The sequence below is a fragment of the Episyrphus balteatus genome, chromosome 1, assembly GCF_945859705.1.
Source record: "Episyrphus balteatus chromosome 1, idEpiBalt1.1, whole genome shotgun sequence".
Lineage (NCBI taxonomy): Eukaryota > Metazoa > Arthropoda > Insecta > Diptera > Syrphidae > Episyrphus > Episyrphus balteatus.
Genome location: NC_079134.1, coordinates 32,244,504 through 32,269,566, shown reverse-complemented (window position 1 = coordinate 32,269,566; position 25,063 = coordinate 32,244,504). Strand labels below are relative to the sequence as shown.

General features: G+C 28.3%; 1 protein-coding gene across 1 annotated transcript in view; it reads left to right on the top strand.

Moving 5' to 3' along the window:
- LOC129912775 (uncharacterized) overlaps positions 1-25,063 on the top strand; it is a 132,430-nt gene that overhangs the window by 92,119 nt on the left and 15,248 nt on the right. Inside the window, exons 4-5 of the mRNA XM_055991230.1 lie at positions 7,768-7,889; positions 9,825-10,118. Coding sequence (XP_055847205.1) covers positions 7,768-7,889; positions 9,825-10,118 — 416 coding nt within the window. The remainder of the gene's footprint in view (positions 1-7,767; positions 7,890-9,824; positions 10,119-25,063) is intronic.

Below are 25,063 nucleotides of genomic sequence, written 5' to 3'. Positions count from 1 at the left end.
TTATTTCTTAATAATTATGATTCTTCTTCCGGTAGTTTATCCATTGCTTGCCCAGATTATTCAGTAAATTTCTCATCGTAGAATCATGACATTTCATTTTTGATTGTGACACTTCTTGATATATCTTTAAAATCTTTTCTTGTTGGGTCTTCTTAAGCTTCATTATATTTTTTTTATATTTTCTAAATGGTGATTTAATTATATGAACATTTTTTTTTTATCTATTTTGCTTTGTTTAATTTGATGAAATACCAAAATACTATATTTCAAACATCAAAATATTGTCAATATGACAGTTAGACCAGTTTTATACGAATTATTTCTTAGGACCGCATTGTGAATTTAGATCAGGTCCTATAAATGTGAAGAATTGCTCAGGTACTAACTTTTCGTTAGGACCGAGTACCAGTGCTAGGACCTGGTCTAGCTAAACCGGGTACTAAGCTCCCTTAGTACTCATGTGAAGAAATTGGCCGTTACACAAATATAAAATAACTTCTCTTTTCCAAAACGCAAGCGATACGATTTATATTCACCACGCACAGAATTAAACCTTTTTTTTAATTTAATTTTTTTTTTCAAAATTTTATTTTTGATTTAGGTAGGTACCTACATATAATAAATCTTTATAAATGCTTTTATATTGACAATTGTGTTGAAATCAAATTTGTCGTTTGAGAGAAGTTTAGAATGGCAGGTTTACCGTTAATAATGATTTTCAAAATTTTTTCCATCAAAACATTTTTGAGAAAATTGAACTTTTACAAAATTGGTCCTATTTTTACTCCTAAAAATAAATTCAAAAAACCCTTCCAAAAAACGCTACATAACAAGTTTAATTTTAATCTATCCTTTTAAGCTGTAGCTTCTTCTTTACACAGACTGACAGGCTGGCAAGCTTGCGGGACTCACTTTATTTCTCCATATCTTTTTTTTTTACTAGTTAGGTTCATATCTTATATGTATATTAGGGTGTCCGTTATTTCCCAAAGTGATGTTTTCGGGGGAGACACCCCCCAGATTGAAAGTTTAGGACCTAAATAAGGGGAATTTAGCAAATTTTAAAGGTCATTAACCCGTGCCTCTAGGGTCATACTTTCCCCATACAAATTTGTATGGGAAATTTTTAACACATACATACATTTTTTTTTCTCTCGAGTTAAATCATCTTTTTTTAAAATGTTTGATAATTCTGGTTGGAAAAAAGTTACTTTAAAAGATCACATTCAAAATTTCCCTTTAAAAAAATTTGTTATATTTTATTTCGGCTTTTTAAATTATTAGCTGTTTTCGTGGTTTTTGCTTTTACGTTTTATTTTATTCTTTTAAGAGTACACCACCTATCACACATTTTTTAATGCAGTTTTATTGGTTTTTAAATATTTTCCAATATTGCATTCAAAAATGTGTGTATAAATCAAAAAATTTAATTTTTTAAATTTTTATTTGAAATTTTTGCCGTTTTTATACGTTTAAATTTATTTTTTTTTTTTCCGAAAATTAAAAAATTATAACCAGAATTAACAAACATTTTGAAAAAAGATGGTTTAACTCGAGAGAAAAAAAATTTTATGTATGAGTTAAAAATTTCCCATACAAATTTGTATGGGGAAAGTATGACCCTAGAGGCACGGGTTAATGACCCAAGAAACACTTAATCTTAAACCTTAAATATTTTAAAAAGCGTTGGAGCTATAAAATTAGGGCTTGCACCAAAAATAATGGTTTGAAAAGCTACGATTACTGAAGAAATTCAAAAAAGGGACGTAAAAAACCATGTTGGAGATAACCAAATGGAGATTTTTGAAACAGTCTATTTGTTTACAAGCAACACTTCACTTACTAAATATTTTATTGGACCCCAGGAACAAAAATGACAGAATATAAATTGCCACTTCTATAAATTTGTATAGGGCCGCTGGCTATTTAGAAAATCCCTCAAAAGATTACCCCAAAGGATTATAGATAAAGTACATTGTACTTCCCTGTCATTGCTCCAATAAAAAAATATTAGCTTTATCCCCCACTTTTTCCACTTTAGAAGACAGTTTTTGAATTAATTATTCTTACATTCTCGGTACTGAATTTTTTTTTTCTTTCCTTACCTCATACCATATCACAATATTGAACATGTTTGATTGATATTGAATTATGTTTTCAGTCGTTGCATTCTTTACTAAAAACACTGTGACTTAAATTAACTGGAGTCAAATTTATTTTCAAAACACTGAAAATTTAGCACTTAGAATTATAGGTATTCTGCTATCTTAGTACACAGATCTTAACGGAAAATTTAAGCAAGTCGTTTACCTTTGTTGTAAGTAGTTCAACCTTTGACCCTTAAGGTAACTTAACCACTCCAGGTACCCACGAATTCGTATTTACTTTATTTTCATCAGCATTTCGACATAATAACAACAAAACATAACAACTTAAAAACTAACACCTACTAAAGATTTCACAATATTACTGCTTAAGGCTGATTTATGGTTATTTTACAACTTGCCAAATAGTTCCTCATCCAATTTAACATTTTTTTCTGATTTTTTTTTTTTTTTTGCTTTTCATGTTCAACCTTAAGTTGCTGTGAATTTCAAGATTATTGTCACTAAGAAGTCACTTTGTTGTGCATTTTCTTTCAAGTTCCTGTTATTGACAATTTACCTTGAAATGCATTTTACCCACCAGCTATATATCGAGTGAATATGACATTGGGATTAAATGAAACCAACAAAAACTTAGAGAATACATCACACGATACGATATGGTGAAACAGGGCGTATGAGTAATTTCTTTGAAAATTTCTACATGCAATCCCATTCGGAAAGCTTTTCTAAGGATTCCTCAAATTGGTTATTTTCTCTCTCTATCTGATACTTTGTTTGTTGCTTTATAATATATTCTTTGAAATTGACTCAAGTCTTGTGACTTTGCAAGAAGGTGTGCGTGTGTAGTATGCATAAAGTTAACGGCAAAATGGTGTTAAAAGTTGAACCCTAAGTGAAATATAAGATTTAGAAGTGAGGTGACAAATGAAATTTGTAACAGTTACCAAGGATCAAACTAAAATGGTTGGCTGGATTGATGTGATGATTGTTTTTGCCAGAGAAAGAAATTGAAGAAATGTATAAGAAAGTGTAGAAAATACAACCGAGTTGGTTTATTGATTGAATAAGAAGCTTGAACTTCTGAACTTGGTTTCAATTCCAATGAAAGGTGTTTTGTATTGTCTTTGTATTATTCTTTGTTTGAAATAGTATATTGTGTAAAGGTTTAAATAACTTTAGGAATGTAGGTTATATACGAGTTTTCAGTCCAAGGTAGGTACAGGTACTTGTAAGCTGTTAGAATATTGGGAACATGTAGAGTATTATATTCGATGAAGCAGAAGTTCATGGTTTTTAATAAGATGGTAGGTACAACGAATTTTAAAATAAAGGAACATTTAAAAGAATGAAGGTAGATGTTTGAAGATTCATAAAATGGACAAGTTTTCAGGATTTTGGAAATTTGACTTTATCCCAATTGATTCACTATCCATTATATTTAAAGTCAAATAGCACACAAATTTTAAAAATTTTTTTAGGACCAAAACTAAAGGGGTAAAAGTACGATAACTAAAGCGGTGAAAACAGTGTAGAACAGTCAAATATGTGTAAGCATTTTTACTATGGGAGGGGGGCTATCTCCTCCGGTTTAGGAGGGAAGGGCAATTTACTAAAAAAGGACTAAAATTGATAAAAAAAATATTTAAAAACAATGGCAACTCTTACAACTATAAAAGATACCTTTTTCAAAAGCCAAATTTTTATAATTAGTTTTTAATTTCAAATCAAGTTATTTCAATCAATAGTTTTTTAAATAATCGAATAAATTGTGAAAAAAGGCTGAAAAAAAACGTACTTGAATACTATTTTTCTTAAGATTTTAGACTTGAATACAAAATTGATTGATAAAGTAAACTGCCTCAATTGATTCCTGATCAATCACTAAAAACCATAATGTTTCTATGCCTTATAGTTTTTGAGAAAATTGAAAAACACGAAAGCGACTTATTTATCAGATTTTGAATTTTTTAACTGTTTTCGATAAGTTTGGCATTACAGTGCCAACATTAAAAAGATCTTTGATATTTTATACATACATAGAGTAAGTTGAGAGCTGTAGGTACCCTCAAGAAAAAAACACTAGATATCTCGCCAGGCAGGCGCCAATATCAATAGCTTTTATCTGTAAAGTCACCAGACAGGCGTAAATGTCAACAGCGTTTTAATTTAAAGTATTTTGCCTGGTCTCCTTCGCCAGAAAAGGAACTAAACCCCCCTTCAGCAATAATATCATTAAAACATCATTCTTAAAAAAAAGTAGTTTTCCTATTTTTCAATTTTCTCAAAAACTAGACTACATAGTACATAGAAACATATGGTTTTTAGCATTTGATTAAAAATCAATTTAGGCAGTTTATTTTGTGTAAAACTCCGGCTTTTAAAAAAGATATCGTTCATAATTGTAGGTATTGCCGTTCTTTTTTAAATATTTTTTTTTTTATTTTGAGCCTTAGTTATCGCAACGGAACCTGCCATATAACGGAAATAGAAAACTAATTTTTTGATAAGAATTTTTTGTGTGTATAATGTTACAAACAATAAGAACCAGCTTTTTAAATAAAAAAATAATAAATAAATAATTTTGAAACGTGATAAACTGTACTTGACATTCAATGCGTTTTTGGGTTTTTGAATATATCGTACACAACTTTTTCAACAAAAAATTTTATACAAAAGCATTTAAGTAACCGTAAAATTTTCAAAAAACACGATCCTGCAAACAACATATTCAAATTTTTTGTTTGAAAAATGGGTTCTTTGAAAACGGGAATTGTTTCGAAACTTCGTTTTAAAGCGTTAATTAACTATTTATTCAAGATTTAATATCAACTTTTTTTTTTTGAAAAATGTTGGAAAGTTTGTATAGAAAAATTATTTAAAAAAAACAGCCCTAACGATTATCAAATATATTTTTTTTTAAATACATTTTCATACAAGAAATCAGATATCATTTAATAGTAGAGTAACTAAAGCAAATTATTAGGGAACCCGGCCGAACAGCTCTGATTTTGACAATTTGGTGATTAAAAATACTTTAAAGTCTAAAGATTAAAAATTGCCGGTGTTGCCGTATTGTTTTTTAAAATTAAAATTAATTTTTTTTTAACAAAACCATTTTTTTTGCTTAAATTTCATAAAACAAATGATAGCAAACGATTCTCTAGGTAATTTAAGGAAAATATATAAAAGGCAGTAAGGGACAATCTTCCATCGTTTAAGCGATAAAAGCAATTTTCTAACATTCTGACCTCAAACACAAAACAAATATTTTGAAAACAACGGCAACACGTACAATATTTTAAAATACATTTTTAAAAAGCCAGAAGCTCATTCTTATCTCTTAAATTTAAATCCACTAAATTTAATCAAGACTTTTTGAAAAAATGGTCCTCAAAATCAGAATTAAAAAAAAAAATGTTATTAGAAAAATTTAAAATGATTTTTTTCCAAACTTTTTCTAATAAAATATGAATTTATTTAAAAAAAATTTTTGGCCATAAATCAGTTGAATTTCGAAGCAAAAAAAGGTAAAATATATCACACTTTTGAAAAAAAAAAATGAAAAATTACTTCAATTTCAATGGTTTTTTTTTATTAAAACTGAATTTTTGCATTGAAATAATTAATTTTCTCAAAGACTGTGGTAAATAGGAACTTTAAATTTTTGCTATTTAACTTACAACAGTAAGGGTTATTAAATGAATAAAAAATAATTTTATGTTTAGATGTTGAACTTTAAAAAAAAAAAATAAGTTACATTTTTTTTTCAAAACTTTCATTAAAAAAAGTTCTTCGAAAATGAAATACTTTTTAATTTTTTTCATAAACCGTAATACATATTTTCATTTCCTTTTTCCATTTTATATTACGACCAAGTTTAAAAAACGACATGTTAAAATTTTTTCAATAATTTTTTTTTTTCAAAAATCTGAGTTCAATTACCTACCATTCTTTCAAAAGCCGTTCATTCAATTAACTTAATTTTAATTTTACATATACAACTAAGCTTCTAGCTTTTAAAAAATGTATATTTGAATATTGTAGGTGTTGCCGTTGTGTTCAAATATTTTTTTTTTGTATTTGAAGTCAATTCATAAGAAAATTGCATCTATCGCTTGAACTATGGAAGATTGTCCCTCACTCCCATATATTTTTTTTTTTTTTTTTTGAATTTCCTAGACAATCTTTTGGCATCAATTAATTTATGAAATTTAAGAAAAATTTTTGAAAAAAATTTGTTTTTGTTCACAAAAATCTTCAATTAAATTTAAAAAATCAAAACGGCAACACCGGCAATTTTTAATCTATAAACTTTAAAGTATTTTTAATTACCGACGTTTGAAAAAAAAAGATCATCAAAATCTAAGCTGTTCGGCCGGGTTCCCTTATATTGCCAATTTTTAAGCTTTATTTACTCCACTATAATTGTCGTTGTATAAAAATATGCAATATTGCAATTTTTAAGATATTTTCATAGCAATGTCAAAAAATCACAATTCTTCCAAATTTGGGAGGTTATGGTTCTTTCATCTTTAGAGGCCATCTCAAATTATTGTTTTATTGAACAAGCAGTTACTTTTTTTTGTGAAAAAAAGAACATTTATAAAATGAAAAAGCCAGAACGCACATTTATGTTTAAAGTTAAATTTAAAATGTTCCTGCAATTTGACCCAAGCACGATTTTATAATTCCATTTACATTTCTAGAATCTTGAAGAATCTTCATAGAACTTCTGATGTGCGTATATTGGGTAAGGTAAATCACCGGTCTGTTTGGCAAAGTAAAACATTAAGGAAACAAAAACAAAAAAAAAATCTCAAACACGAAGAAATAAACTTAATGTCAACTTTACATCCGCTTAGTTCTGACAACAGGCATCAAACAAAAAAATAAAAAAAAAAAAAAACATTCTTTTCCCATGCACAGACACACACACTCAAATATATATCAACACACAAAATCCTTTTCGAGAATGCATACATTAAGAAAAAGGGATGAATCGACTTAGCACTTAACTACACCTGTGCATGTTCCCATTAGGCTTTTCTCGACTAACATCGGGCGATAATGTTTGCTCTGTGTTGTGATTGTGCAAACCGTTTGTGATGTTTTCCTATACATACGACGACGAGATTGTACAACAAAGCTCATCGGGCAGAGTAAGGAGAAAGCGCGCGTTGTTATATTGTCATTGTCCTTGTGCGTTGATGTTATACGTTTTACTTTCGCTTAGAGAGTCCTTTGTGAGTTATAGTACCTTTACAATCTACAAACAGCAAGAGTGGTACGATGAGCCGAGCAGATATATAGCCAAACAGCAGAAAAACAAACACGTCGTCGTCGTTGGTCGTATGCTCAAATCTCTCCTCTCATAGTACTTACACTTCATCGAATGTAAATTTACTTTCGCATCTCTTATCCCCTTTCTCTGTTGTACCTTTATATATCATCTGCTCTTGTCAGTTAGATCCAGAAGGATGAATGATGAAACACATCATACAGTGATTTCAAAGCCTTATAGGTCCTTGACAGTGATTTGCATTCAAAATGCTAATATGTTTTATTTTGTTTTCTAAGTCATTTTCAATGAGGCGACACTTTCAAATAAAATCAAGTAATTTTATGTGTTTTCTTTTATTTTTTTTTTTTATTTTTATAGATATCTTCAGAGGACTCCGTAACCGATTATGGTCAGTGGATTCTGATTCAGATGAGTCAAGCGAAGAATCAGGTTTTGGTCTAGGATCGAATCCTATTAACGATACAACTTCAGTTGTTAAGGTAAGTTTTCATACTTTTCAATATAAGCCTTTTCAGAGTTTTGTAACTCGTATAAGTGTTTTGAATATCTCATAACAGAATTACAGAATGCCGAAATAGAAATCCTCATTTTTACAAGGGGAAAAATCAATTTACCTACTTTCTCAGTTCTTATTTGAAATATTAGAATTTTGAAATGTGCAAAAACAAAAATGAGTTATTGGCGGAATTCTTTAAAATTTATTTTTTTTTTCTGAGTGTGTATAGTTTTGCAATAACATCTTAAAGATTAGTTGATTCTGAGGATTTCTGACAGTCAAATAACTTTTGAAGGAAAAAATTAAGGCTTAACATAAAAATACTGATTTTTGAAAGCTTATCTGAACTATGTTTATATTTTCAGACCGCCATTTAAGAGAATAGGTTTTATCAGATTTTTTTTCCACGTTTTAAAAAGTGTTTCCAAAGCTTTCTAATACTCACATTTCAAATAAGCAATTAAAAGAAAATCCTGATAAATGTAATTGATACGTTTTGTATGTCTTCAAGTATTGCCATGACATTTTTTTTTATAAATCGATGTAGAGCCACTATCAAGCTATGCAATACGCTGTTTTTTGTTGGAAATTTTCACGCATGCTGATAATATTATCTATCATTTAATATATCACACATAACGGTACAAGCTCCACAAGTTACAAAATCTTAAATTGAAAAACTTGAAAAATACCTCAAAACACCTGTGAAGATCTGTTGGCGATAACCAGCCACCAGTGTAGGAAGTACCGTAATCTCAGTTTGAAATTTCGACATAATTGGCTTTAAAAAATTCTTACTTGTTTTGTAGGCATGGTAGGAATATAATTGAAGCGTAATATAAAAGTTGAAATAATAAGCTTTCAGATGATATAAAATTTATTATAGGTTGTCATATAAAAAAAAAATGAATTTAAAGGTGATGGAATAAAAAAAGGTAGATTTTTTTCGAATTTTTTTTTTTTTTTAAATAAATATGATTTTTTAAGGTTTCACTTCTACCTCGTGTGAATTGCACACATGACTTCTGTCTTATTTAACTAAATATTCAAATATTCGGGCTTAAAAAAAATATCTATGCATATTTCAACTTCCTAATTAAAAAGCAGAAAAAATCTGTTTTCGAAAAAATATAAAAAAAAAAAAATATATTTAAGTGCACGACTTGGTGGCAAGTAGGTACTTTTTCATATTATAAAAAGTGTTCAAAATATTAAAAATTCTTATGACTTTTTGTACCTAAAGCAAAAAGTTTAAATTTATTTTTTTTTAAGTTTTAAAAATTAAAAAAAAAATTGAATTTGGTAGGTATGCCACTAAAAATGAAATGTTTATTGACGTTATAAAAAAACATAAAAATAATTTTCAAAAATATTAGTTTTTCATAGTAAAATTTTGGATATTTTTTTAAATTTGTGTAAAAATTATTTTTTTGAAAAATATTCTTAATTGTTAATTTGCTACTAAGACGTTTCTGTACAAAAAATTGCGAGAAAGTCAGATATATAGAAAATGGTTCTACGGCGGGTAGGTTCTTACTAATTAACGGTTCAAAAAAATATTTTTTAATTTTAAAAGTATGACCTTATACGCTACAGAAAAGCTATTTTTTTATCAAAATCGTCAAAATTATTTTAATTTTCCTTTTAGGAAATAACTCACACAAAATATCTTTCCAATTTAATCAAATTCTTTTTTTTATTTATTAGGTACGTAACTTAAATAATAACTTTTTATTTTTTGGATTTATTCAAACATTTAAAGATGTTTTTATCTGTGTCAGGGGTGTTAAAATGGAGTAAGCTGTTTTTCACCCTACCCGACAATATGATTTTTGCTTTCTAGCTTATGTCTTACTTATTACTTAAATAATGTTGAGAGTATTTGTATTTTAAACTAATATGTCTTTTCAAATTTCAGGTTGTTGATGGCCACAAAATTGAAATAAATGAAACTGTCATTGGCAATGGCGATGGTGCTGGTGGTGCCTTATTCAAATTTCGCATTATCAATATCCGCCCATTGGAATCTGGTGAAGAAGTTGCCGAAGGAACTGTTACATCAGCACCAACAACTCCATTGGAAAATACCCCAACTACTGGAAGTGCACCTGCACGTGACATTGAAGGAAATTCCGATGAAGTTAAAAATTCCGATGAAAATGAAATCAATGCAAATGTTGATGATCCGGAGGTAAAAAAATCTAACATCAACTAATCAAAAAATGCTTGGCCTTTTCTTCAGCGCAATGAATTATATAAATTTATAATAAATTTTATAGTTTTTAAAATTTTTAATTTCCATACAATATAAAAACTATAAAATTATTATTATTGTATAAAATTATTATTATTATTATCTTTTATTGTTTCCATATATTTAATAATGTATGTACATTTTAATATGCCTTGTTGTTAATATTTTTTTTTCTTTGATTTTATACAGATAAAATATACCTATATATAAAAATCTTTAAAAAAATATATATACAATTATTCTAAATATACTAATAAAACAAAACAAATAACAACAACAAAACTAACAAAAAGCTATATACAAGTTAAAAATAAAAAGGAAGGAAATTGTTTAAAAAAAAATTAAAACAAAAAATAACTGCTTTTCTTGTAAATATAAATCATTTTAGAGATTTTTTCAGCCCTACTAGTACCTACAGGTAAAATAGGCATTTACAAGAAAAAAAATTGTTACACTCATAAAACTTGGCAAAAAGTTTGCTTTTGGGATAAGAACCGAGTACAAAAAAGTTTATACAAAAAAGTTTTGTGGAAGGGTGTTTTTTCGCTGACAAGAGGGAGGGGGTGAAGGTCAAAAATATACTGAAAAAAATTGTTTGTCGAATATCATCATATGACACATGTTTTCAAGGTATTTTTTGATGCTAATTCTAATAAAATAAATACGATTGCTCTAAGTTATAGCCGATTGAAAACATTGGTCCCAAAAAGCCAATGATTCATTTTATTTATGGTTTTGATGACAAATTAAACATTTATAGATAAGTTCTTACACGTTTTACGCGAATCATTGGCTTTTTGGGACTAAATGCAGATTTTACTGTCTCTTCGAAAAAAACACCCTTTCACCAAAAATTTTTTTTATAAAAACTCTTTATTCTTGCTTTCTATCCCAAAATCAGTGTTTTTACCAAATTTCATTAGGGTGACCCATCATTTTTGTTTTCACTCAAAAAAACACGAAAAAAACACCCATCCACCCAACTTTTTTTTATAGACTTTTTTTGTACTTGGTTTTTATCCCAAAAGCAAAGTTTTTGCCAAGTTGAAACAATTTTTTTTGTATTTCTTGATTTTATGTACTATTTTACCTGTACTATACTCCCTCTGTCGCCTTGAAAACAAATATGTACATAAATTAGTCCAGGAAAAATAATAGACAATCATTTGAAGCATTTAAAATCTCGAAAGAAATAGGTTTCTTAAGAAATTTTTAAATTGAATTAAAAAAAAACCAATATCAAGTCAAAGTTTTAATTATTTTATTATTGAAAATATAAATTGCAATTTTAGTTTAATTAAAAAATGTCTAAAATATTAAACAAATTTTGATTTTCTAAAAAATCCTACAATTTATAGATAAGGAACAAAACTCGGTTTAGTCCAGAGAGAAAGATTAATTACAATCAATTAGTCGATTGAATTTTTTTTGAAAATTTCCATATCCCCTATAGATATATTAAAGACAGAAAGGTACTCATAAAATATTTTATTTTCAACAATTAACGTTTTCGAGAATAACAATTCTCATCTTCAGATTGTGTAGCAAAAATTAAAAAATTATTTAAATAATTTTGTCAATAAAATCTAAACATACATTGTTTTTTAATTTCTTAAAAATAATTTCTTAAAGGTTATAAACGAAATATATAATAAAGTTAAAGTGAATTAATGCATCTAGAATTTTGTCTCAAATATTTCTTTGGCCGAAAGTGGTTCTAAAAATTTGTGCAACAAAGATCGTTTAAATGTTTTATTTTTGTTCATATTTTTTGTTTTATTTATGTACATTTCTTCAAATGCATCTAATAATTTAGGTTTATTTACTTGTTTTAACAAACGAAACCCAGCTAAAAAATTATTATTAAGAAATTAAAAAAAAAAAATTTTATGTTTAGACTTTATTGACAAAATTATTTAAATAATTTTTTAATTTTTGCTACACAATCTGAAGATGAGAATTGTTATTCTCGAAAACGTTAATTGTTGAAAATAAAATATTGTATGAGTATAAGAAGTGTACCTTTCTGTCTTTAATATTGAAACTAATATAGTTCCTGAACGTATTTTGTACGTGTAATTAATTTATAGATAAAATATATCTAAAACAATATATTAAAAAAAAAATAAAATGTTTGAAAACACGTTAAGTAAACGTTTTTAAGTATTGACAAGTATTTTCTTAATAGACATAACAACTTTTTATTTGAAAAATGTTAGACCTTTTTGATATAAAATTTCAATTTCTTTTTCTAAAAATTCCTTTTTATACAAATGAAATCAAATACTTCGTTTTTTGGTCAAACCATTTTTAAAGCAGTGTTTAAGTAATTAAATGCTCTTCCAAAGCGTTCATTAAGTTGGTTATATTAATTTTTCTTTTCAATTTTTGGAATTAAAAGAAATAGTAAACTTACATGCCCAATACCTATAAATTTCGCAAAATTTTAATTTTCTCAAACAACTTTTTAAATGAATATCAGCTAAAAAAAAACTATTTTTTGTAAAAATTAATTTTTGAACAATTTTTTTTTAAAATTAAGTTTACCAACGTATATACCATTTTGTATTTCATTAAAATATACGCTTTTCAAAAACTTAGGACTTTTTTCTATGCAAAATCTTAGGAGACCTTTTTTGAGAAAAATAACCTTTCTGAAATTGGCCATACAAGAGTATGTAATTCAAAAAGCCTAAGCATATAATTTCCACGAAATGCTAAATACATACCAAGTTTGTTCATTTTCAAAAACTGGGTACTGAATTTTAGAAAAAGGAATTAAAGCTAATAAAATTTCCAATAATTGGAGTCTAAAATCCAAAATATTGCTTTATAAATTCTCCGGATTCATCAAAAACGATTAATTTTTTCAATGCTGTTTTTAATAAAGTTGTCCGGACAGTTGTGAAGTCTGCCCTTGAAGATGAAATTTTGTTCCAATTTCTGAACATGCTGTTTTGATCTTAAATCTAGAGAAATAAAAAAAATGAAAAAAAAAATAAAAAATAACAATAGACTAGCACATTTCGCGAAAAAATTTTTTTTTTGACAAAGCTGTCAGGCGTCAGGGTAAAAAATAAAATTTTGACATAGAAATTTCGTTTGCAAACTATCGTTCATTGGAAGAACTTGGCCTTAATATTTGATTCGTAAGGTTTCTAAAGGATTCGTGCTAGTTTTTTGTCTGTGCAGTAACCAGAGTTTTTCCTTAAAAAATATTATGTCAAATAGTTTGCCCAGTAAAAATTAGAAACGAGTTATAAAAATAATTTTTTCTAATTTTTTTTTTTCAAAAATGTTTTTTTTTTTTGTTTGAATTAAAACAAATTGCATTTAATTTTATGATGTTACCATAAAATGTTCGTACTCGTAAAAATAATTTTATTTTTCACTTTTTTTAATCCTTGATATTTTTAAACAAAAACCCTTCTTCTTAATTCTATATATAAACATATTTTTTTGAATTTATTTTTCCTGGACTAAAAAAAAATGTACAGTATTGTTGTGTGAACTCGCCGCATGCTACTATACAAAAATAAAAAAAAAATGAAATAATGATTTAATTTTTAAGATAAACATTTCGGCTTGGATATAGTGAATTGAATTAAATTTTTTTGCAAAAATAATATTTAATTGTGAGTTGTATGCCTGTGAGGTTAAGGATATGTAAGAACATATGCTGTGTGTGTGTAATATGATGAGTGCTGCAATAAAACGAGAAAAAAAAAACATAAACGAACAAAAATACACCCATTTTTTGCCTCGGTCCATTCTCAAGTACATTAATTTGCAGCTAATTACTCGAAATTCCCTTCAAATTGAAAGGGAGTATATTTTTTTCAATTAAATTAAAGAGGATAAAGTTAAAATGAGGAGAACGTACAAGCAAAAAAAAAAAAAAATTAAAAAATAAAACTGCTGGCACATGCATGTTTGCTATATTTTCTTTCACTTACTGTAGAGAGCTTCCTTTTGGTCCTGGGGCTTAACCTACCTATAACTTCCTTCCTTCTTTTATTATTATTATTTTTTTTTTTGATATTTAATTGCTTCGACAACGAGCTAAATTGGTGAGATGGCGAACACTCTTTATATAGAGACAAAAACCAAAGAATAAAAAAAGGACGAGTTCCTATACCTATACAAACATACACGTGAATAGTGTAAGGATGCATCTGAAACTGGGATCCAGAAAAATAAAAATACCTACCTCTACACCTTAGGTATATTGTTTTTGTAGATGATGTTGCTTTAGTTCGAAGGATGTTAAGTTGCTGATGGTTGCATTAAATCTACCCTCCATAAACCATTTCGACTTTGGGGTGGACTTAAGAGCTTTAAGTGATGTTATAAGTTAGAAAATTGGATGTGCATTTTTGATTAGCCTATATTCCCCCCCCCCCCCGCATGCAACTAGTTAATTGACTGTAAATTGCATCGTTATATGGTTAAATTATTTGCATTTTTCTTGATATAAGCCAAATTGAATTTTTTTTTAATGAAATAATGGTTTTTATGTTTAGTCGTTGTGGTAAGTAACGAGATTTGAAACAATGTGTAGTTTAGTGATAATAAACAGAAAAGTAGGAAGTAAAGATCAATGAAATTAAACTATAATTAAATACATCGCACAAGTAGAGTACCTTTCATGCTAAGAAGAAAACCTTTGAGAGTTAATTAGTCTCTGTTGGATGTTTTAAGTTCTTATTAATTGAGTATTTGTCTAAAAAACAGTGGTGTAGGACTAGATCTAAGCAGTTCTCGAGATATTGAGATTTATGCGTTTTTCGAAAACGGAAATTCGTACTCAGAATAAATTTTTCTTCAAAATTGCATCGAAACACACAAAATGCCATACAACACATCAGTTACGGTTAATACTTCTATTACAGCTTACAGGAACGAAACAACCCTTTTTTTCGTATTTTTTTCCTGTAGTAGATACCTGATATGGTGTTGAAAATGTATTTAAATTTCTCAAAAATTAAATGAACTTTTTACTGAAAGGTTGTTTTTTTGGGCGAACTAATTATTATCAAAATCAGCTTTAAACGTTAGTTTGGATGAAAGGGTGTTTTTTTTTATCGAGCAAGGCAAATGTAGAGATCTTGAACGGAAATTTTAATCGGCGAAAATATTTTCTTTCACTCAAAAAAAACACCCTTTTAAAGTAAGGTATATTTTATTTTATGCGTCCAATACAAATAAAACATCTTTTCAGTAAGGTTCTAAGGAAATCATTTGTATTTTGGAACTTATTACAGACTTTAAGAACACCCTTTTTAGTCAATTTTTTCTATGAAGCATCTCTATTCTAGCTTCTTATCTCAAATATAACCATAACATCGTTACCAAATTTTGTTAGGGGCAAACATTTTTTTTCGGTAAAAATAAACACCCTTTTAACCATGTTATTGTTATAGGTTTTGCTTCCAATCCCAAATATTATACGAATTCTGAATTTTAGAACTTAGTTTTTTTAAGGGGTTATATCTAGTTGTAAGTGCGTTCTTTTTTGTGGATTTTTTGTGAAGAGGCATTTAACTATATAAACATAAAGAATTTCATGTTTTAAAAGAATTCGATGTGTGTTTTATATACACGACCTCCAAAAAAAGGTGTCTGGCGGTGATCAAGATATCTCTGATCCATATCATTAAAAATTTAAAAATCCAAAAGAATCATTTCCAGGATAGACGAATGCAGGCAATGAACGAAGGAATATGGAAAATTTAGATTTTGACAAAGAGGCGGCTTTCCAAACAAAAATATCTTTTTTTTCACTAAAATGTTCAATTTAAAGTGGCTTAAAAAATCGAATTATTGTCAAAAACCTTATTTCTTCATTCATTACCTGACAAAAGTTTCTAAGATAATTGTGTAAAAAATTTTAAGCCGATCACTCCAACCGTTTCGGAGAAATTTTGCTCACCGACTTTGAAAACACAGTTTCGAGAAAAAACGCGTTTAAAAATTTTGGGAACCATGTAAACTTAGTTAAAAAGTCTTCACAAATACGTATTTTCTCGGAAACTAATTGCTGTATCAATATGAAATTTTCGGACAACATTCTTTTATTACTCCAGTCAAAGCGTCATTTGACCTTGCGATGAGAGGCACTGTCTGTTTTTATTTCATGGATCGATAGGGGTATATTTAAAAGGCTTAAACCCAATTTCTCACCACCTGATCATTCTTATTAGCGGAGTTATTCACAAAAATGCATTTTTTGGGATATTTTACTTCTAAGCTAATATCTTTGCTCCAGATTATCGTAGACCAAAAAATAAACATACGTTCTCTTCCTTATAATATTTTCTATCGTTGTATGTAATTTCATTGTATTTGAAAGAGTAAATATAAAATGGCAGCCATTTAAAGTCAAATTCTTGTTGTAAAAAAACACATTTTTGTCATTATTTCGAAAAAAGCTTATATCATGATTGACATTTTTCTAACCTATTTTGTAGCCCTGTTTATGTCCTGCATTTTACAGAAAAAATGAGCTCTTTATCACTAAAGATGGCCCAGCTATTGATAAATGAACGCATGCAAAACCGGTGCGAAAACACCCAAAAATATCGTTTTTTGGGAATAACTCGACTTCAGAATGGCCTACGGCAAAAAATAAAGCAATGAATTGTTTGTTAAAACATTTTCTATCAATTTAGTGCAGATTATTTTTGTTGAAACAAATAAAAAATAAGTAATATTAAGTCAAAGTCGTTTTTTTGTTTAGCAAATTCTTGCCTTATTATTTTGCAAACGGTGCGAGTATTGGCTAAGAAAATAAAATATTATTGTAGTCCTTTAAATTATCTACAATTCAAAAAAAAATTTAGCTTTCTACGACCCACGGGAGCCGAGCTATTATAATTTTAAGAAAGCATTAATGCGTACGAAAATTCAAAAAAATTTCCCTTGTTTATGATTCGAATACTAGTTCTCAGTGAGAGGGGTTGTTTTCATTGTTTCTTGTTATAAGAGAATTTGTCTTATGTTTTTTCGTTGGTCATTTGGACCTTTTTTAAAAAATTAATTTCTCGGCTCGTGTGGGTCGTAGAGAGCTAAATTTTTTTTTAAATTGTAGATAATTTAAAGGACTACAATAATATTTTATTTTCTTAGCCAATACTCGCACCGTTTGCAAAATAATAAGGCAAGAATTTGCTAAACAAAAAAACGACTTTGACTTAATATTACTTATTTTTTATTTGTTTCAACAAAAAGATTGTGCACTAAATTGATAGAAAATGTTGTAACGAACAATTCATTGCTTTATTTTTTGCCGTAGGACATTCTGAAGTCGAGTTATTCCCAAAAAACGATATTTTTGGGTGTTTTCGCACCGGTTTTGCATGCGTTCATTTATCAATAGCTCGGCCATCTTTAGTGATAAAGAGCTCATTTTTTCTGTAAAATGCAGGACATAAACAGAACTACAAAATAGATTAGAAAAATGTCAATCATGATATAAGCTTTTCTCGAAATAATGACAAAAATGTGTTTTTTTACAACAAGAATTTGACTTTAAATGGCTGCCATTTTATATTTACTCTTTCAAATACAATGAAATTACATACAACGATAGAAAATATTATAAGGAAGAGAATGTATGTTTATTTTTTGGTCTACGATAATCTGGAGCAAAGATATTAGCTTAGAAGTAAAATATCCCAAAAAATACATTTTTGTGAATAACTCCGCTAATAAGAATGATCAGGTGGTGAGAAATTGGGTTTAAGCCTTTTAAATATACCCCTATCGATCCATGAAATAAAAACTGACAGTGCCTCTCTGCGCAAGGTGAGGCCCTTTTTTCCGACGCTTTGACTGGAGTATATGTACCTACATTCAAAATATGAAAAAAGAAATATTTGATTTTTTTTCAAAATTACAACTAGGTATAACCCCTTAATAAACTCACATGTTCTCATTACCTCAAAAAACACCCTTTAACATAAAAAATTTATATGAAGACTAATTTGATTCGTAGTTTCGAAGGCAAAGCAGTCATTTTTAATAAATTAAGTAAGGGTACATTTTACACCATTGATTTTATTAGACTTTACTTTCCTAAAAAAAAACACACTATAATAAATTTTATACCATCTGAAAGCTTATTACTTCACCTTTAATATGAGGCTTCAATCATAATTCTATGATGTTAACAAAAAAAGTAAGAATTTTTAAAAAATAACGGTACTTCCTACACTGGTGGCTGGTCATCGGCAACAGATCTCCACAGTTGCTTTGAGTTATTTTTTAAGTTTTTCAATTCAAGATTGTGTAACTTGTAGAGCACGTATCGTTATGTGTGATATTTCAAATGAAAGGTAATATTATCAGCCAACTCAATATCTTTAACTTTTATCTCCACTAGATCAAAAGATATAACGTGATTAGAAAAAAAAAACATCTTATTACCGTTATCTCAGAATTTTGTATATGAAATTAATTGAAATTTTGTACAATTATAGTTTATTCTATTACCTATCTACAGCATAAATTTCATTCATCTATATTTTAAAACAAAAAGTTATAATCAATTGATTTTTCGTTTCATCGTGTTTTAAATCACTACGATACTAAAGATATTTCACTTAAAAAATGAAACATTTTTTTTTTTTTGTATTAATTATTCTGAATTTTTCTTAAACAAAAACACCCTTTTATTTAGATAATTTTGCCAGCTGTTAGAAACCTTTCTCACACATGATTCACACATAACACCCTTTCAGCAAAACTATTTTTAAAAAACTTTATGAATTCTTTTGCCCTAGTTGATACAAAATCTGTATTCCAAATTTTATCACATGGGTTTCGGTTATATTTTACCTGTTGTAGTAAAAAAATCTTTAATTTTTATTTTGAATTGATTTTTGGTACTATTTTGTACTTCAGATATTTTCTAGTATAGATTACTTTTTTTAAATCTAGAATTAATTTTGTCATTTTTCAGTAAAAAAAATTTATTTGGAATGTCAAAATGATTGTACGCAGCCAATTTTAGTGTCTTTAAACAAAGTTTTCAAAAGAAACATTTTTTAAATGGGTTTCCAAGAAAATACAAGAGTCTTAATTCCGGATTCGATTTCGAATCTTTTCTGTTTTCATAGCTCTACCAAAGAAACTCATAAATATAAACGAATTTATTGACCAACTTAATTGAAAGCAAGAGTTAACATTTTAAAGTACCTACAAAAAAAGGTCATCGTAAAATGCATATTTCATTTTCAGTTCAAGACTTAAATATTATTTTAATGCCACCATATCATCTGCTATTTGAACATTTTTAACACCCGAATGCTACAAAATAAGTAATGTAAATCCTACCAGCCTTATCCATTATTTATTAAATTAAATTACTCCAAAAGGATAATCAAAAATAATTTCTGATTCATAAATTTGCCTTTTGCTCCACAAAAAATGAAAAAAAAAAAAAAAACAAAAACACTGCCTCTAGGGAAATAAAATTTCGCGTCACGTTCTCAGGTCTCATCATTTGAATTGAGAATACAAAAAATAAATAAATAAAGTTCTCATTTAGGTTGGACAAAATTGGTGATAAAATATTTAAATGTTATGATTCCAGTAATTTCAACCATCAACTAAAAGATTTTCAAGACGAAAAACTATCCCATTCCAAAATATGAGTTATTTATCAGTTTTCAATTCATAAAATATTAGCAAAATACGTTCCGAATATATTTTTTCAACGAGTCCTTAAAATTACCCTTAAATTCAAGTCACAAATAAAAATCACAAACAAATAGCGAAAACGACTTTGTTGCTTGAGGCTTCTTCGTGCAAAGTTAAATATTTTACTCTTTTTTTTTTTATTTTTTTTATTACAACGACAATGATCATTCGCAATGAACATTTTTTCGATTCGAGGAAATCTACTGCAGCAATTCGGTAGTTAAATTTCCCGAAAAATAAAATAAAGAATTCGCAGCTTCTCCGCCAGCCGGGAGACATTTTACACTTTTTTATTGGCTCTGGCTACCCTTTCCAATAAAAATAAAATAAAAAAACCCAAATCCTTGCAAATAAAATTGTATACATTTTTCGTTACGAGTATTAAGTTCAAATCGATGAGCGGCGCGCGGTATGTGCTAGCTACACTCTTCTGCTCCAGCGAATTTCCTTGGGTTTATAAATTTGCTTGCGAAATTTTTTATTTGGTATGTTTGACTCAAGCGGAATAAAAAAGGATAACCCCAGCCAGAACACAGGATAACCCAAGTGCTTTGACTTTTTTTTTGTACCCTGCGGACAGACACTCTTGTGTCTTGTTCTTTTCTCCTCTCCATTCATTCGCAAATCGAAATGTTAGTGTCTGTCTCAGGATCTTAGTCTCAAACAGAGAAGACTCGGCTGTCAACGACAACGATGGCAATCGGTTGGAAAAGTCGTTAATGCCAAAATTGATTGGAAATGAATTGAAATAAAAAAAATATAAAAAAAAAACAGTGAAGTGAAATGGAGGAGGAAAATACTAGGATTTGCTTGACGAGGACGATGACGACGATAGTGACAACATATTATTACGGTTAGGATGTGAAAGTATCGAAAGTTTTCTCCCTAAACTATTTTTTTTATCTATAAAACATCATCCCTTGGTGATTGGAACATTTTGAAAGTTTTGCCCTGGCTCATTGAAATGTTCTTTTGCTTAATGATCGAAGAATAGAACACTTTGGAAGCATGTAAAGACTTCTCATTGCTCATAGAAGAGGTTAATTTTTGTCAGTTTTTTAGTAACATTGATAAATTACAGGATTGGCATATGTTGATAATGATTTGGAGACGAGTTGGATTTTCTCGGTCCAGTTGTTTGAGATTTTAAAAATTTCTAAAAATTTCTGTCAATAGACAAACGAATGCTATTCAATTGAACTTATTAAAGAATTTGCTTTTATTAAAAAAATTAAATAGTAAAATTATACTATAAAAAAAAAAAAAAATATTACGTATACACCACAGTGACCCATCTTAATATGTGTTTATATAAATGGCTACATATTGTTTAATTTATTATTCGATTTTATAAATTATTTTAAGCCTCTATTAGGTATTACATTCTAGCAAATGCTGTCCATATACGTGTAAGTCTGAAAAAACAATATCATTGCATTACTATTTTCAAAAGTTTAATATTGAGCTTTAAATGCATTTTCAGATTAAACTTAAACTTAACTTGCAGCAAAGTTTTGCGAAAAATTTACGACTTTTAATTATGGAAAGCTTTTTTGAGCTTGAATTTTTTTACAACCATTCAATAAGTTTCTTAGAAAATGGATCTTGTCTTGAAAAATAGAGAGCTTAACTGTTTAAAGCTTGTAATTCAGCTTATATCAGAAGCACACAGAAAAATATGGGTGTCTAGGATTATTAAAGCTTTTAGTTTTCATGAAATATTTAGACAATCAGCTATTTGTCACCTGCTTTTCACTAAGTGCTTACACCTATTGTAAGCTTTATACTTATGTGTATTTATTATTTTTAATAATTAACTAGTACAGGTAAAATAGTACAAAAAATAAAAAAACAAAAAAAACTATTTTACTCTCATGAACTTGGCAAAATATTTGCTTTTGGATGGATGGATGTTTTTTTTCGCGGGAAATGGGGTGAAAAAAAGATGGTTACCTATGGGATATTATCATTTGATTTTTTATGCTGAATAGTTGAATCTAGTGGCATTAAAATCAAATCAACATACGGACCATTGGGATTTTACTGTCTCTTCGAAAAAAAACACCCTTTCACCAAAATTTTTTTTATGAAAACTCTTTATTCTTGCTTTCTATCCTAAAATCAATGTTTTTACTAAATTTCATTAGGGTGACCCATCATTTTTGTTTTCATTCAAAAAAACACCCTTTTAACCATGATATTTTTATAAACACTTTAGATAATTGTTTCTTATCTTAAAAGTAACATAATTACTAAATTTTAATAGGGTACCACTAATATTACTCTTGCATTACACACTTTTTCAAATATACCCATATTTTCTTTACTTCTAAAAAAACACCCTTTCACATAAAAAAAAATTATAGACTTACATTATTCGTAATTCCCATGGGAAAGAGAATATATTTAATGAATTTTGTAAGGGTACCATTTATACCATTGATTTTATCGGACTTATAGCGGATTTTTCCATTTTTCCCAAAAAAATACCCTTTAACCTAAATTATTTGTATAGACTGTTCGGGTTCTTGGTTTCTGTTATAAATGAAACATTTTTACCAATTTGCATTGGTGTAAAAATTTTGTCCTAGTTTTTGTGGTACTAATTCCGAATTTCATCATTTCTTAAAAAAAAAAAAAACAACCTTTGACTCAAGATAATTGTGTACACTTTATAGATTCTTAATTCTTATACCAACCATAACATTTACACAAAGTTTTAAAAATTAATAAAATTTCAGTCAGCTGTTATGATACCTACACACAACTTAACCCATCAAAAAAACACCCTTTCACCAAAAATAATTTTAAGAATTTTATTAATCCTTTGCCCCTGCTTTATCTAAAACCTTCATCCCGAATTTTAACAGTGTAGAATGTTTTTCACATGGGTTTCGGTTATATTTTACTTGTTGAAGTCAAAAAACAAGCACCCTTGTTTTTAATCGGCAATAACTTTTCTTAGAGCAATAGTATTGACTTTATTTTTATGTCATTAGATTGAGCATCAAAGACTACCTTGAAAACATGTGTCATACGATGATATTCGACAAACAATTTTTTTCAGTAGGTATATTTTTGACCTTCACCTCCTCCCTCTTGTCCGCGAAAAAACACCCTTCCACCCAACTTTTTTTTATAGAATTTTTTTGTACATGGTTCTTATCCCAAAAGAAAACTTTTTGCCAAAGTTTCATGAGTGTAACAATTTTTTTTTTTATTTCTTGATTTTATGGACTATTTTACCTGTACTAATAAATTTAACGGTGGCAAATTGAGGGCATCACAGTGGTGCGTTTGGTCCATTTTGGTGTAAAAATCATTTTCAAGGCCATTTTTTGACAAAAAGACATGCAAATTTCATTTTTTTCGTCAATATTATAGTGGCGGCCATAATAAGCGTTTCAGTAGAATTTTCTTTTCTTTTCTTAAACAGTATAAAATTAGGAATTACAAAAAATGTTTTGTCTAGAACTGTTCAAATTAAATGAAAAAAAAAAAATCGAAAAAGTTCCAAATTTGTAAAACATACTCTTAGAACTTTTATTATGCTATTTCTTGGATTTTTTTAATGAGTAACAATTTTGACATTTTACCTACTTATTATTAAATTATACAATGTTCAACAAAACTGAATATTTTTCCTTGAACAAAAGATACCTTTCTAACAATAATTCAAATCTCACCTATAAGTCTTCAGAAACTCCTTAATATAAAACAAACACTCAAAAATATTCATAAGAAAAAAGTGATATTTCGAAATTCATAGAAAAAATCCGTTTTAAACTCACAATTTCCTTTTTATAATCGTTTCATTAGTATAACTCAAATTTCTGATAAAAATTTCCCTACTATTTTTCAAAGTCCTATACCTTGCGTTGTGTAAAAAAAAAAGCCAAAAAGAATTGATCTATCTATAAACAAAAAATCAACTATCTACGACTCACCATTTAGAAAATAATCCTCATCTTTAAATTACCCTCCTTTACCAAAATAAATTTGTTGGCAAGTTATTTTTCTTTTTTTTTCTTTCAATTCTATAAAATAATTAATTTTTAAAAGTTCAATTCAATAAAACAACAACACAAAGTTCTCTATTCAAAAGTGAATTTTTACAGCATCTCCATCAAAACACAATAAAAACAATTCTCCCGTCCAAAAACGAACCACTCAACTATAAAAAAGAACCATTAAATTTGAAGCTAATCATTATGGTAACCTGTTAAACGTGCGTATTTCGTTTAGCCATAAAGAACAAATTAGAGAGTAAACTCTGTGTTGTGTTCATGTTGCACATCCAAATCAATCCCATTACATTTAACAAAAAAAAAAAAATACAATAAAAAAACAAAATTGAAGCCTATTTTCCTATATCAAATTTGTGTGTTAAAATTCGATATTGGATGAATAAACCAATCGTCGGTGGCCGCAATCTCCCAATGAATCAAATTTTATGTATTAACAATTTCGTAGCCATTTGCTAATGAAAAGTCCCCTCATTACGCATTCAATCATCGTTGTACCAAACCACAGAAACCGCACAAACCAAAATACAACTAATTCAAAGCTCTCCAGTGTTGTTTCGTTCCATTTTCTCTCTGTTCCGTCCTCCTGCTCTCTAGCAGATCCCGATTGTCCCGACCGCCAGCAGCGCCATCTAACCTATACCCTCTTCGTCATCCTCATCGTCAGAATAATTCATTGCATTCAATGAACGCCTACAGTCGATCCCTCTTTCCTTCCCTTTACCCACTCCCCTTCCCCTTGGCGAACACTATACCTTTTGGGATTTATCTGCACGTCCAATTTGCTATGTTACATGCCCGACCATAATCACACGAAACAAATTTGAATAAAATTAATTTTGGTCTAGTTGTTGTGTTGTGTGTCAAAAACGTTGAGGTTTTTCCTGAAAAACTCCACCTCTTTATAACCGCCTATGTCACCTCTCCAATTGCCCGTGGTTATCCTTCAAATTGTGTCTATTTAATATTGAAATACAAATTCTGGGGCATTAAATATTCACGTCGCAAAATGTTTACCTGAATTTTTAATTTTTTTTTTTTAATTTTAATATTTTTTTAAAGGTACGAGTTACGAGCAGACAAAAAAATAAAAAAAAATTAAAAAAAATTATAAATAAATTTACTTTGACAACGATATTGTTAAATTTGATGTTATTTTTGGGCGACACGAGTCTA